Source organism: Triturus cristatus, chromosome 1_2 (assembly GCF_964204655.1).
Source record: "Triturus cristatus chromosome 1_2, aTriCri1.1, whole genome shotgun sequence".
NCBI classification, from domain to species: domain Eukaryota; kingdom Metazoa; phylum Chordata; class Amphibia; order Caudata; family Salamandridae; genus Triturus; species Triturus cristatus.
In genome coordinates, this window is record NC_140580.1 from 269,953,217 (window position 1) to 269,968,148 (window position 14,932).

At 47.7% G+C, this 14,932-nt stretch overlaps 1 protein-coding gene across 3 annotated transcripts in view; it reads left to right on the plus strand.

The window, feature by feature from the left end:
• ANXA7 (annexin A7) overlaps window positions 1–14,932 on the plus strand; it is a 490,249-nt gene that overhangs the window by 192,545 nt on the left and 282,772 nt on the right. For all 3 annotated transcript variants that reach the window (XM_085603646.1, XM_085603647.1, XM_085603648.1), the window contains one exon: window positions 7,126–7,169. In XM_085603646.1, the coding sequence (XP_085459772.1) occupies window positions 7,126–7,169 (44 nt within the window). The remainder of the gene's footprint in view (window positions 1–7,125; window positions 7,170–14,932) is intronic.

Consider the following 14,932-nt stretch of genomic DNA (forward strand, 5'->3'; position numbering starts at 1 on the left):
CCACTTGTCCTGGAGAGCTGCTGGGGCCACAGGCTCCAGCACCCACACTTTCTGTCCTGGCTGGTATACAGTCAGCACAGCCTTTTGGCCATGCCAAGTTTTCTGAAGTTCTTGGCTTGCCTCCAGGTTTTTAGTTGCCTTCTTCATGTATTCAGCCATCCTGGAGCGGAGACCAAGTACATAGTCCATCACATCCTGTTTGGAAGGTTTGAGAGGTAACTCCCAGCCCTCCTTCACCAAACAAAATGGACCTCTTACAGGATGCCCAAACAGAAGTTCAAAAGGGCTGTAGCCAACCCCCTTCTGTGGGACCTCCCTGTATGCAAACAGAAGGCAGGGAAGTAAAGGGTCCCATTTTCACCTAAGCTTTTCTGGGAGGCCTTCAATCATTCCCTTTAGGGTTTTGTTGAACATTTCAACTAACCCATTGCATTGTGGGTGATAGGTGATAGGGAGTAGTGAATTTTTAGTTTACACCACACTCCTTCCACATTGCTTTTAGATACCCTGTCATGAAGTTGGTACCTCTGTCAGAGATGACCTCCTTAGGGATACCCACTCTGGAGTAAACTCCAATGAGGGCTCCTGCCACCACAGGGGCTGTGGTGGTCCTGAGGGGAATTGCTTCTGGGTACGTGGTGGCATGATCTACTACCACCAGGATAAACCTGTGTCCAGATGCTGTTGGAGGGTCAAGGGGATCAACAATGTCAATTCCTACGCTTTCAAAGGGTACCCCCACCACAGGTAGTGGTATCAGGGGGGCCTTTGTTGTGACACCTGACTTGCCACTGGCTTGGCAAGTGACACAGGAGCGACAAAACTCCTTGGTGTCCTTTGACATGTGTGGCCAATGAAAATGTGGAACAAGCCTGTCCCAGGTCTTGTTTTGGCCCAAGTGTCCTGCTAAAGGGATGTCATGTGCTAGGGTCAAGATGAACCCCCTAAACTTCTGAGGTATTACCAACCTCCTGGTGGCTCCAGGGGTAGGATCTCTAGCCTCAGAATATAGGAGTCCCTCATCCCAATAAACTTTATGGGACCCACTAGCACTCCCAGCAGCAGCCTGCTGTCTGAGGGGTTCAAGAGAGGGGCAGCACTGTTGCTCTTTGCTCAGGTCTTCCCTGGAAGGTCCACCTGCCCCCAAGAACTCAACTTGATCAGGTTCAAGTCCCTCTGGGGCAGTTCCTTCTTCAGGATTTGCTTCTCCTCCCTCAGGAGGGAAATCTGAGATCTGAGACAGAGGGGAAGGCACTGCCTTAACCCTACTGCTCCTCCTCTTGGGTAGCATCTGGTCCATAGTTTCAGGATCCAGAGCTGGTTCAGCTTTATGCATTTTGGCCTGTGACCGGGTCACATCAAATACCTCTGCAGGTATGCCCAACATCTTAGCATGAGTCCATAACTCTACTTCAGACCAGGCTGAAGTCTCTAGATCATTGCCCAATAGACATTCGACAGGGAGGTCTGCACTGACTACTACCTTCTTGAGGCCAGTTACCCCTCCCCAGGAGAAATTCACAAACCCTGACTATGGTTGGTCCTGACATTGCTTGCATTGGTAACCTGGTACATTTCCCCCAGGATGATCTGCTCAGGGTCCACCAGATCCTCTGCCACCATGGTGACACTAGCACCTGTGTCTCTGATTGCCAAAGCCTGTTTGCCATTTATTACAGGCTGCTGTTTGTATTTGCCCAGATTACTGGGGCTCACTAGGAAGGACATATCCATGTCTCCCTCACAAACCAGCAATGCCTGAGTGGGTACTCTGACTAGGCCAGAGTCTACTTCAGAATCCATGGTCAACCCTACTGCACCCTTATTCTGATTTCCGCCTCCACCTGTAGCCGTACTAGGGGGAACAGTTGCCTTAGGGGCAGGAGTGGTGGTCGTTTGGTCTTTGGACTTGTTACAGTCAGAAGTCCAGTGTCCTTTCTGTTTACAGAATTTGCACCAGGGCTTCTTTTGGCCTTTCCCTTTGTTAGACTGTGAATCCCCACCAGATGCAGATTTTTTGGGCCCTTGTGAAGACTTCTGGTCGTTTGACTTATCCCCTCCTTTCTCAGAGCCTTTAGGATCCTGCTTCTTAGTGTCACCCCCCTTGGAGTCTGGGTTTTCTGCCTCACCCTGGTTCTGACCCATTTGTCTGCCTTCTTTCCCCAATTCTTGGGGAGAGGTCAGAACAGAGTCCACCAAGTATTGATGCAACAACTGGTTTTGGCAATTATTAAGGATCTGTTCTCTCATCATAAGATTATACAATCCCTTAAAATCAGTAACTCTACTACCAACCAGCCAACCCTCCAGAGCCTTGGTTGCACATTCAACAAAGTCAGTCCAGTCCTAAGTCTGTGCTTTCTGGCTATCTCTGAACTTCAACCTGTACTGCTCAGTGGTTAAGCCAAACCCATCTAATAATGCACTCTTCAGGACTTCATAATCATCAGCATCCTCTTCTCTAACAGTAAGGAGCTTGTCTCTGCCTTTATCAGAAACGGAGAGCCACAAGATTGCTGCCCACTGTTTCTGGGGAACCTGTTGTACTTTACAGGCCATCGCCATAGCAGTTATCCACTTGTGGATACCATCCCCACTCTGGTAGGGAGGAACAACCTTGGACAGGTTCCTATGGTCTGGAATGTAATCTCTGACTCTAGGGACACTGTTGCTGCCACCAGGGGTATCTAAACCCTCTCTTCTAGAAGCTCTTTGGAGCTCAAAGGCTTCTTTGTCTAATGCCAACGGCTTGGCCTTAAGGGCAATTCATACTGTAGCAGTTTGTACATTCTTTCAGAGAAGGTCTCTCTTCTATTAAAGTATGAGTTCCTCTGCTGGACAGATTCTCTGCCAGAGTGATATGAGTGCTCAGATTCCCTAGAAAGGGATCTAGGCCTCTCCTCCACTCTGTCAGTTCTCTTAGGGAGAATTCCTCTGTCCTTTTCAGACCCATGTGGGTCTGGCCCTTCAATTAGAGTCCAGGTCATCTTGATTTTCATCATCTGACCCAGAGACTATAGCTGACCCACCCCCTGATCCATATCCATTAGCTCCTAGAGCTAATCTAAGATCTACTGTTAGCAGAGCTATCAGGTGTAGTGTGGAGGGACTCTGTCCTAGCTTCAGGTGCTTTGCAGCACACATGGCCTTCAAGTCAAAGAAGGTCATGTCTTTGTACTGAAGCTGGGTGGACCCACTGGCCCCATCCCTTGAGGACATTCTAGTGTTGTGCAGTGTTTTACTACCTACACTAGTTTGTGGCCTACTGATCCAAGCTTGAGCTGTAGCAAGGGTGTGCTATCCCTTTACAAACTGCTCTAAGTTCAGTAGAACTTGTTGATACTAAGCTTGACTTTATATGGACCTTGAGTACCTTTAGTGGTTTTCAGTTAGTAATTCAAATAGAGATTTTCTGGTAAAACAATGGCAAGCTGGAATCCCACACGCTTCCCACCAATGTGAGAAGTTGGCCTGGCATATGCTGGTCACTAGTTATAGTGGCCACCTTGCACCAGTCCAATTCGACTCTTATGGTAGATAGGTTTAAGACAACCTTTTAAAGCAATCTAGCCTAGTGGTAGCTGTGGAGAGCAGCCTTCAGGCTAAGTCTCAGAGGAATGTAAAGCAGCTTGTTTTACCTTATAATCTCTTGAATTACCAAATGAAAGGACACCACACAGATATATATATAAAATATATATGTATTTATTTCTAGACCCTCTACTAATCTCTTTTGAGATTAGAAGTCAGGAACATATGCACAAATCAATGTTTCACAACAAATTAAGCACTTATATGGCTGGGGCCCTAGGGGCGTACCAGACCATATACTAAAAAAGTGGTTTAGGAATGTCGATTTGCAAGGGGACAAGGACTAGGACCTTTAGAATCGCTGGGGCCTCACTAATCCACCCAAGGCAGGTAAGTAAAGGACCCACGGGAGACGCGTGCAGTTTGAGAACACAGCCGTGGGTTCCCTATTTATTTCAATGGAACAAGTCGCGGTTGGATTTTTAAAGTTTTAGGGTACTTCGGGAGAGTCTACAAGCAAGCCACTTACAAGGTAAGTACTTCGAGGGCCAACACCCACAGGAGCATCGGAGTGCACGAGTTACCTCACCCAGGGAAGCCGGGTGCATAGGTGTCTTTTGGTGTCGGGTCGCGCCGTCGTTTTCAGTGGAAGCCGAAGAAGATTTGCTGCTTGTGAAGACTGGAGAAGTGTCCGGTGGAATCCAAGGCTGGATTCAGAAGAAGGAAGATTTGAGAGCAGAAGGGACAGTGTTCAGTCGCTTGCCAGTGACCCGGGGCCAGGAAGATGGATGCCCACGGTAGTCGGGTGATTTTAGGTGATTCACGGGTGTTTTGACTCTTCAGCCACGAGGTCCAGGAGGCGTCGACTATGACCAGGAGCTGGATTCGGAGTGTCCCACGAAGTCTGCAGCTTACTGAGGTGTCGGTACCCGGATTGGAGCCAACAAGCGTTGGCAACAGCAAGTCTTGTGGAATGTGAAGACAGTCAGCGGTGCAGACCAGCAAGGTCTGAGGGACTCACCCAGCGAGGGTAAGTCAGGGCAGGCCTGGAGCAACCAGGGGAGCCCTTTGGTTCGATGAGAAAGTCTTCAGGGCACCCACAAGTCAGCCGGCAAGGGATTGCGAAGACGCCTCCTGAGGATTCGCTTCACAGGAGCCCACGGTCAATCGGGACGAGGTAGGCCTCTGATTTTCGAGGGAAATCCTGCTGGAGGCTTGGACCACACGTGGTCCAATGCACAAGTTCGTAGAACGTCGTGAAGGGGTTGCACTCGACAATAGTGCATGGTACCCGTGTATTGCTGTTCCTAGTCACTCGTGAGGTCCACTTGCCTCAGGTTTGCTGGGGACTCACAATGCCCGTCGAAGTCAGGAAATCCACTTCCGGGGCTGCAGGGACTTCGGACTCCGGCGGGAGCGGGAAAGTTTGCGACAGTTGATTCAAAGTTTTTGTGCCTGCCAAGCAGGGGAGTCACTCCTTGACTCCAAGGGAGATTCTTCAGTCTTCCAAAGGTAGTGGAACGTCGAAGGTCCAGGATTCTTCTTGTAGAGCGTCGTCCAGGGATATCTAGTTTGCAATGGCAAGGGTTCCCTATCTTATACTAAAAGAAAGGGAGGGACTAGCTCTATGACCACTCCTCTGGGAGGGTCAGGGGAGTGGGTGGTTACACCCACTTCCCTTTGTCCAGTTTCGCGCCAGAGAAGGGGCAGGTAGCCCCTGAACCGGTTTGAGCTGGCATATGCACAGAAGAGCCTACTGCTCCCCCAGTGCAGGACTTCTAAGCACTCTAGGAGTGCACCCACCCAGCCCCAATACACTAAATCCTGTCTGGAAGGTGGTTACACCTCCCTGTGACAGGATGCCTATTGTTGGGCCTCCTCCACTGCGAGTTTCATCCAGCAGTAGGAGGGCAGTCCAGTGTCTGTGCTGGTGGCATCCATTTAGTGATGCCAGGCTCTTTCAAATTTCTACTGTTTCCACAGTAGGTACATGTCTATCCCTCTAGAAGGGTGGGATCATACCAGTTACTGTGGGGGTATGATTCCAAGGCGTTTGACACCAAACACATGTTTTGATGCAGCCATCCCAAAGTTAGCGTTTACCGCTAGGTTATAATGCACTTAAGAGTATATGGTTTAACCGCATCCACTAACAGCCACAGAGAATAGACTCTGAGGGCTGCAGAGGGGCCCTGCTCAGGCAGAGGCACCCCTCACATGGAAACCAAGCACCATGCCCTCAGGATTGATAGGGCCTGCCTTAGGGGTGACTGATAGGTTTTATGTGTGTGTAAGGTGAGATATAGGGAACCTATACCTCAGTGAGGAGTGCTAACACTAACTCACCCAGGCTGCAGTAGCAGGCCTGTGGTGTCAGATTTAGTCTGCCTCCCAGGGGTGGCATAATACATGATTCAGCCCCTGTTAGGCCTGTGAAGTACCTATGCCCTTGGTCCCTAAGGTACTATATACTAGGGGCTCATAAGGTACCACAGTATCCAATCACTAGTGCATCCAATATGCATTCCAAGTTGAATCTGAGAGAACCGAGAGACTGGGGCCCTGATTAGCAGGGACCCAGCCAGACTATAGCCAGAAACCAGTGTATACATCAGAAAAAAAGTGTGGGCAACATAAGTGCAGATCCTACTCTCCTACAATATCTCAGAACGAAAAGTTGGAACAATGTTATGGTTAACCATGGACCTTATCCTCATGCTTGGCTTCATGGAATGGCTTTTAATTACCTATTAATCTATGCAGGGACTTCTATTAACCGTCAGAGGTACCGCAGTTGTGCTTTCCTCTATAAAATACCTGCACACCACTATAGTACCGTAGCCTAGTTTCCCCACCCAAAACAATCTGGCGACTTTTAATAATTGTAAATCGGACTGCAGCATTACTTCCACAAGTAAATCATTGTGTGGTGTGCAACGTTTTGCCTCTATGTACAGTTTTTGAAGACCTCTGTTAGTTCTTACTTGATTTGTGTGTGTACACCTATTATTGGTCAGTAGTAGTGCAGACTTTGTATTTACATTATACTGGTTAAAACATGTGTTTTTACTATTTCCATATATGTGATCGCTTTGGTGGTAATGACCTCAATGGTCGTATCATTTGAGATGTAACTAGTAATGTTATTAATTGTTGTGTAAAGCAATGGACAGTGCATAAAGATTACGTATACCTAGATCACTGCGACTGGTTATTTTCGGTTACTTTTTGGTTTTGGATCATTAAAGAAGCATTCCTTACTGTTTTTTTTTTTTCTTGGAACCTGTGTGTTTTTAGTTCAAGATATTTTTATATATTTAGTAAATTAACAGTTACACCATAAATGTGGGTAGGAAAGAAGAGGTTAATGAGGTTAAATCGAGGAAGGACAAAATAGGTAATACATATTCATACTCGCTGTGTCATTGGCTATGTAAATGATAGGTTTTTTCAATTTTTGTCTTCTACTGTAAACTACGGTTGTCATTCATGTTGAGCAGTGTTTAAAAATAATCTGGAGTGCTTTAAAAAATTTTATATTTCTTTTTGAAAATATCTTTTAATAAAAAATGTACTTTACTTTGCAATGAAAAGGTGGTTATCCTGGTGGCCCGGCTCCAAGTCAACCTCCAAATTTGGTAAGTGCTTTTCTTTTATATTAGAACAGTTTGAGTTTAATCGTATTCTTTGTGTTTCGAGTAAATAAAGTGTTGCTGCTTTAACTTGAAATGTTTGGATTCCGAATGAAATGGCCATTAATATCTCTACAAAATGTGGTGTACGTTTGAAGTTGCCGTTTGTTACTGCAGTGCCATGAAATGTGTCCTTTGTGTGGACCACTTTTAAGAAAAAATATACACTGTGGAATGAATACTTCGTTTTATTCTATGCCACGATTCAGATCCTTAAAATTTTACATTTTGGTATGTCTGTTCTTCTGAATAGCCACTTTACAGTTATTTCCCCGGAGGAGTGGGTAAAGCACTTTGCTTAAGTCGATTCTCTGGGTGAAGGAGGGGAGGGTAATACCTGTAGGGGAAGACATAACGGGGAGGTAGAGCTATCATTCTGCCCACTTGAGCTGGACATAGATTAGGTTACAAGCGGCATAAAGAAATGCATAAAAAGCAAAGCTCTCAGGGACATGTAGCAAACATTGATTCTTGGGCCCTGTTGGCTACCATTGTTTTGAAAGCCGTGGTAAAATGTGGCCCTCTCCTTACTTGAAGTCAGTCTGTTATTGTCCCACTTTAAAAAAAAAAAAAAAAAAAAAAAGGAAGTAAATCTGATTACGCCGCTGTAAACACTTCTTTATTAGATTCTACACTTACGATTGTGGGTGGAATACACTTGTGAAGACTGGAAGGTTGGAAAGAAGAAAAAAACATACTCTGTGACGTACAGTATAGCTTCCGGAAGGAATTAGGTACTATCGAACAATGTTTGAATTTAAATATTCTTGTTAGCAAAAATACTTAAGCCAAGAAGGGGTCATTTTATATGGAATTATGGATTTGTCTTGTGTATTCGACTGCGTTAACCTTTGCAAGCTGTCATTCCTTTTGGCTGATATTGGTGTAGATGAGTTTATAATATACTTTTTACACCAGTTATACGTGGGCACTACGGCTCTGGTACGATATGGCAGGAAGGGTGAGTGCATAAAGTAATTTGATGTCTGCAGAGTTGTGAGGCAGGCATGTATTCTAGCCCCATTCGTATTTACATTATACATCAATAACATTGAGAAATCTTTGAACAGAGCATGCTTTATGCTGCAAGAAGGGTCTCGTCCTCTGCCTTTTCTGCTCTGTGCAGGTGACTCGGACTTGAAGGCACGCTCAGGAAATGCCCTATAGACACTCCTTGATAATTTCACCATCTTCATGGATAATTTGGGTCTGAGGGTGAATTGTGTAAAGACATGGAGAATTATAATTCCCCTAGCAAGAAGTAGTCCTTTACCTACTGCCTTAACCGTAATAAAATTGCAAATGCCGACAATTTCTCTTACCTTGGTCTTCCTCTCAGTTACCACAACAACTGGAAACCATTGATTGAATCTAGAAGGCTGTATTTTGAGAACGCTATTGCGGCTGTGTTGAGATTTGCATCGATATTAGGCATGAGACCAATGAAGGAGATGACTTATATATATAATAGAGTTCGAGGCATGTGGGCTGCTGAATTCATATCTGTGCATAGATCGCCGCCTAGTGTTGGGTCCGGATGATTGCACATTGTTGTCCTGGAAGAGTCTTCGAAGTATCACGAGATAGGTGGCTCCTCCCCTCGACTACAGTGCGCATGGGCATCCTCTCCATCCTTAGATTGTTTTTTTCCGCCATTGGGTTCGGATGTGTTTATCTTAGCTCAAGTTCGGAAACTTTAGTTTAAGGCCAAAAGGCCTTTAGTTTCGTCGGTATTGTTCGCGTTCGGTATCGACCAGTTTCTTTTGTGTTTTAGTAACTTCTTCACGCTTTTCGGATCCGCTTCAGTCCGAACATCGATCAACGCTCGACGATGGAATCGAGGACTCCTTTCAAGAGTTGTCCTTTATGCCATGCGAAATACCCACACGTCGATGTCCATCCGGTGTGCAACAAATGTGTCTCACCGGATCATGATGAGTCGAAATACATGGCCTGCACCCGGTTCCGCTCGGAGAAGACTCTGCGGAATCGACGGGCAGTGAGATTGGAGACACAGCAATCGGCGCCTGCCCCGGCCAACATCTTCAGCACCGAGGATGAGGAAGCCGAGAGCGTAGAAAACATAGACTCCAGCCATGCTTCCGAACGTGAATCCCGATCGGAAGACGATGATGAGGTGATCTTCGAGGACGAAGACGTCGCCGGCGAGGTAGGAGACTACGATGAGGCCCTTGGGGCCGAGGAAGATAGCTCCAGCGAAGAGCTAGGCCAACCCGTCGTTACGGAGGCCGAGAGACAAAGTCGTCATAAGGCTCAGGTCGAGGGATTGCCTGCGGGCCTTACCCAAGATCAGTCACACAGTTCTTTGGCCCCGCCTCAAAGCCCGGCCTCGAACATTTCACAGGAGCCATTATTATCGAAGACGACCGGATTTCATTCAGTGAAACCGAAACCGTCCGTCGCACCGGTTACATCAAAACCGAAAGTGAAAGCGGTTGCGATCGGATCGAAGGCCTCGAAGCCCTCCACTCCTTCGGCGCCGGCACAGGTCACCGAACACACCAAAAGAGATTTCGGTGCCGAGCTCACCAAGACGGGTTCCGGCACCGAGCCAAAGAAGAAGGCCCTCGGTCCCCACAAGGCGCCTCAGCCTATGGCACCGAAGATTTCGGCCCCACCCACCAAGGTCAAGGTGGTCGATCCGTCAGCGTCAACATCAAAGGGTGCGGCGCCTAGCAAATCACCGGCTCCAAAAAGCGTCGATACCCACCTTCGGATCGACGACCCAAAGACTGGGAAAAAATCGGATACCGCTTCGACACCTGCCTCCAAGGTGCCTATCGGTTCCAAAGCGCCATCTGCGTTCACCTTGCAACAGGTCTCAGCGTCGTTGCAACGCATCAGGGACCGGGCAACCCTCGAACCTACGTTGGGTCCCGAAACGCACAAGGCCGCAAAAGCACACTCGGCGCACATCACATTTGGATTGCCGCCACCCAAGGCACCGAAAATGTTCGAAATTCGGACACGTGTCCACCAAACACAGACACTATCCGCTGGACAAATCGATATCGAGCCTTCACAGGCACACTTTATCGACGCCGACACTGGTAGGCTGCTGCTCCGCAAGCGGAAAATCACACCAGAGAAGGGATTGGACTCATACAAGATTCCGTTGAAACAAAAGCTGCCAGCAGGTTCCACACCAGTGCTTCACGAAACCTTTCAACCCTACCTTCAGGACCCACCGTCTTTTTCTCCTACGCATTCGGAGGAAGACGCCGGAGAGGACTATATAGGGGATGATACCACTTACCCTGTGGATATCGATCCTGATGATCACATGCAAGACCCAGATCAGGCATGGGGAGACCCCACCGACCAGGGTAACGCACCAGATGCTCCTGACACGCAGCTTTATAATATAAAGACATCTCCCACGGAGGACACTGCTGCCTTTAATGCCCTCATAGAACGGGCTGCTGCCCATCATGGAGTGGAACTCCATTCTGACACTGTAGAGGAAGATTTCTTAGTGGACACGTTCGCCTCCTCTGAAAAAAACCGTCAAAACTCTGCCAATGTTGTAATAGTGAGACCTGCAACATTATTCTCTACCTCTCGGTACGTTTGCATTCCTCAACGCCGCCGTACCTCCGGGTTGACGGCACAGGGCTGTGTGATCCGACATAATTCCAACTGTGTTCTCCGCGGCCGGCCCGCAGGGTTGTAGGCTCTCTGCTGTGTACCGTAAAGTTTAAATAAAGGTCTTAAAAAAAAAAAAATAAAAAAAAAAATAAAGTACTTCTGAACAAAAAAAAAACAACAAAAAAAACTCTGCCAATGTTGAAGGGGGTTCTGAAACCTGCAAAAGACATTTTTAAAGAAACAACCAGGGCACGGGTGTTAAACCCCAGAATCGAAAAAAAATACAAGCCAGCACCCGGAGACCCTATGTACATTAAGGGTCAGTTACCATTAGACTCCATGGTTGTTTCTAATGCTCGCAAACGAGCACATTCACAAACAACGGGTGATGCTCCTCCCCCCGACAAGGAGTCCAAAGTGCTGGAGACATCAGGCAAACGGATAGCAGCGCAAGCAGCAAACATCTGGCGCATTGCCAACACCCAGGCACTCCTGGCCCGTTATGATAGGTCACACTATGACACACTAGAATCACTGCTACAACACTTGCCAGATGAATACAGAGAGGCAGCGGAGCTCCTTATCAGAGAGGGACAACTCCTTACAAATGCGTCCATCAAATGCGCACTAGATGCAGCCGACACTGCAGCAAGGGCGATCAACACCAGCGTAATGTTGAGGAGGCACGCATGGTTGAGAATCTCAGGCTTCAAACCTGAAATTCAGAACAATATCTTAAATCAACTGGTCAACCCAGACTTTTTATTTGGCCCCGAGGTCGACACTACCCTCGAAAAAATTAAAAAAGACACAAACTGCAAAATCAAAGGGGGCTCTGCAGTCGCAGCAGTTTCGGAGTGGCTCCTTTCGTCGCCCCGGGAATAGAGGAGCAGCTAGAGGTCAGGGGTCCCAGCAGCAATACAATAAAGGGGGTACGCAAAGTACCTATGATAAAAACAATAGAGGTGGATATCGTGGATCCAGCACCAAAGGCAGAGGACGTGGGTACGGCAACACCAGGTCCTCCCCCAAAAACAAACAGTGACGCCTTCTCCCTCCCCCCGACCACATAACACCTGTCGGGGGGGGGAGACTCCAACAGTTCCTGTCAGTCTGGAAGTCCATCACCACAGACAGGTGGGTCAGGGAAATTATCCAGTACGGTTACTGTCTAGACTTAACGTCCACTCCACCCAACATACCGCCAAAGCACCGTCCTATGTCCGTAGAGCACTTGGCATTATTGCAGCAGGAAGTACTAAGTATGCTGCAAAAAGGTGCAATAGAAGTCGTGCCCGTCAAACAACAGGGGACAGGGGTGTACTCTCTGTACTTCTTAATCCCAAAAAAGGACGGATCTCTCAGACCTATACTAGACCTGAGACCCCTCAACCACTACATTCTGTCAGAGCATTTCCATATGCTCACCCTACAGCAGGTTCTACCATTACTTAGTCAGGGAGACTTCCTAGCCACACTGGATTTGAAAGATGCGTATTTCCACATACCCATACACCCATCGCACAGAAAATATCTCAGGTTCACTATTCAGGATCACCATTATCAATTCAAAGTTCTCCCCTTCGGAGTAACAACAGCACCCAGGGTCTTTACCAAGTGCCTAGCGACAGTGGCTGCACATTTACGGAGACAGCACATTCACGTCCTCCCTTACCTGGACGACTGGCTTGTTCAGGCAAAGTCAGCCCAGCAATGTGCCAGCCACATGTCCCACACCATTCACCTTCTTCACGGTCTAGGATTCTCACTAAATTACCCAAAATCACATCTTCAACCCGCACACGTACGCCAGTACCTGGGCGCGACCATAAACACTCTGACAGCCACAGCTCAACCAAATTTAGTGAGGATCAACAGCATGCAACTGCTGATCACAAAGTTCAAACCTCAACACTCCCTTCCAGCGCGAGTGTTCATGCAGTTGATAGGCATGATGGCCTCCTGCATTTTCATAGTCCCGCACGCGAGACTACATATGCGCCCGCTTCAGGAGTGCTTGGCACGTCAATGGAATCAGGCTCAAGGACAATTAACAGACCTAGTGTTGGTGAGCGGTCGGGCATACAACTCTCTGCATTGGTGGTATCCACAAAACCTTTGCAAGGGCCGACCGTTCCAAGAGCCTGTTCCGCAAATAATACTGACGGCGGACGCCTCTCTCCAGGGATGGGGAGCTCATGTACTCAATTACACAGTGCAGGGACTATGGACGACGCAGCAAAAGAAGATGCACATCAACCTTCTGGAACTGATGGCAATCTTCCTAGCCATGAAGGCATTCAAAGTACACTTATGCAACAAAGTCGTGTTGATCCGGACGGACAACATGACTGCCATGTACTACATACAGAAGCAGGGAGGAACACACGCTCCACAGTTGTCTCATCTGGCTCAGAGCATGTGGAAGTGGGCCATTCAGAGGAACATGTTCCTCATGGCGGAACACCTCCCAGGCAAGGACAACCAGATGGCGGATCTGCTCAGCAGACACAGCCACCAAATGCACGAGTGGGAGCTACATCCATCAGTACTCAAACCGTACTTCCAGCAGTGGGGTCATCCAGAGATAGACCTATTCGCCACAAGGGAAAACGCAAAATGCCGAAACTTTGCCGCCAGGTTCCCGCACCCACAGTCGCAGGGCAATGCGATATGGATGAACTGGTCAGGCAGATTTGCGTACGCTTTTCCCCCAGCGCCATTAATACCGCTAGTGGCACGCAAACTGCGACAACACTCACTGACGCTCATCCTGGTTGCTCCAACGTGGGCACGCCAACCGTAGTACACCACCTTTCTAGAACTTTCCGTGGTGCCGCATCAAAGGCTGTGGATCACACCCACACTTTTAACGCAGAACCATGGCGAAATTCAGCACCCAGATCCGCAACAGCTGAACCTGGCAATCTGGCTCCTGAAGTCTTAGAGTTTGGCTACCTAAACCTGCCACCTGAATGTATGGATATCATCAAGGAGGCCAGAAGACCCACAACCAGAGCTTGCTATGCGGCTAAATGGAAAAGGTTTGTCATTTACTGCAACAACAATTACATTAATCCGCTGGATGCATCCATTCAAAACATCATCTGTTACCTCTTACACTTATACCGATGCAATCTGGCATACAGCTCCATACGTATACATCTCACCGCGATAGCAGCCTATCTTCAAAACAGGCAGCACCTCTCTTTGTTCAGAGTGCCTGCCATCAAAGCCTTCTTAGAGGGACTCAAACGAGTAATTCCTCCAAGACACCCACCGGCACCAGTGTGGAACCTCAATGTGGTCCTCACCAGATTAATGGGTCCACCTTTTGAACCTCTCCATTCATGTGAGATTCAATTCCTCACCTGGAAAGTAGCTTTCTTAGTGGCAATCACTTCGTTGAGAAGAGTTAGTGAACTCCAGGCACTAACCGTTCAAGAGCCATTCATACAGGTTCACGCAAACAGAGTTGTACTACGTACCAACCCCAAATTCATGCCTAAAGTGATATCGCAGTTCCACATGAATCAGACTATTGAACTGCCTGTTTTCTTTCCAAATCCAGAAAATGTCGCAGAAAGAGTGCTCCATACACTAGATGTAAAGAGGGCCCTCATGTACTATATAGACAGAACAAAGGATTTTAGGAAAACAAAACAACTTTTCGTTGCCTTTTCTCCACAACACAAGGGCAACGCCATTTCCAAAGCAGGGATAGCCAGATGGATCGTTAGATGTATTCAAATTTGTTATCAAAAAGTGAAACGCACATTAACGATTCCCCCACGAGCCCACTCAACACGAAAGTTAGGGGCATCCATGGCTTTCCTAGGAAACATTCCTTTAGAGGAAATATGTAGAGCAGCCACATGGTCCACTATACATACATTTACCAAACACTACTGTGTAGATGTACACTCAAAACAGCAGGCAGCTGTAGGACAGGCTGTTCTCAAAACTCTTTTTCAGACTGCTGCAGCTGGCACGGGCAGCCGCCGCTAATGGAGGGACTGCTATGTAATCTATGCACAGATATGAATTCAGCAGCCCACATGCCTCGAACTGAATATGCTACTTACCAGTATGCATCTGTT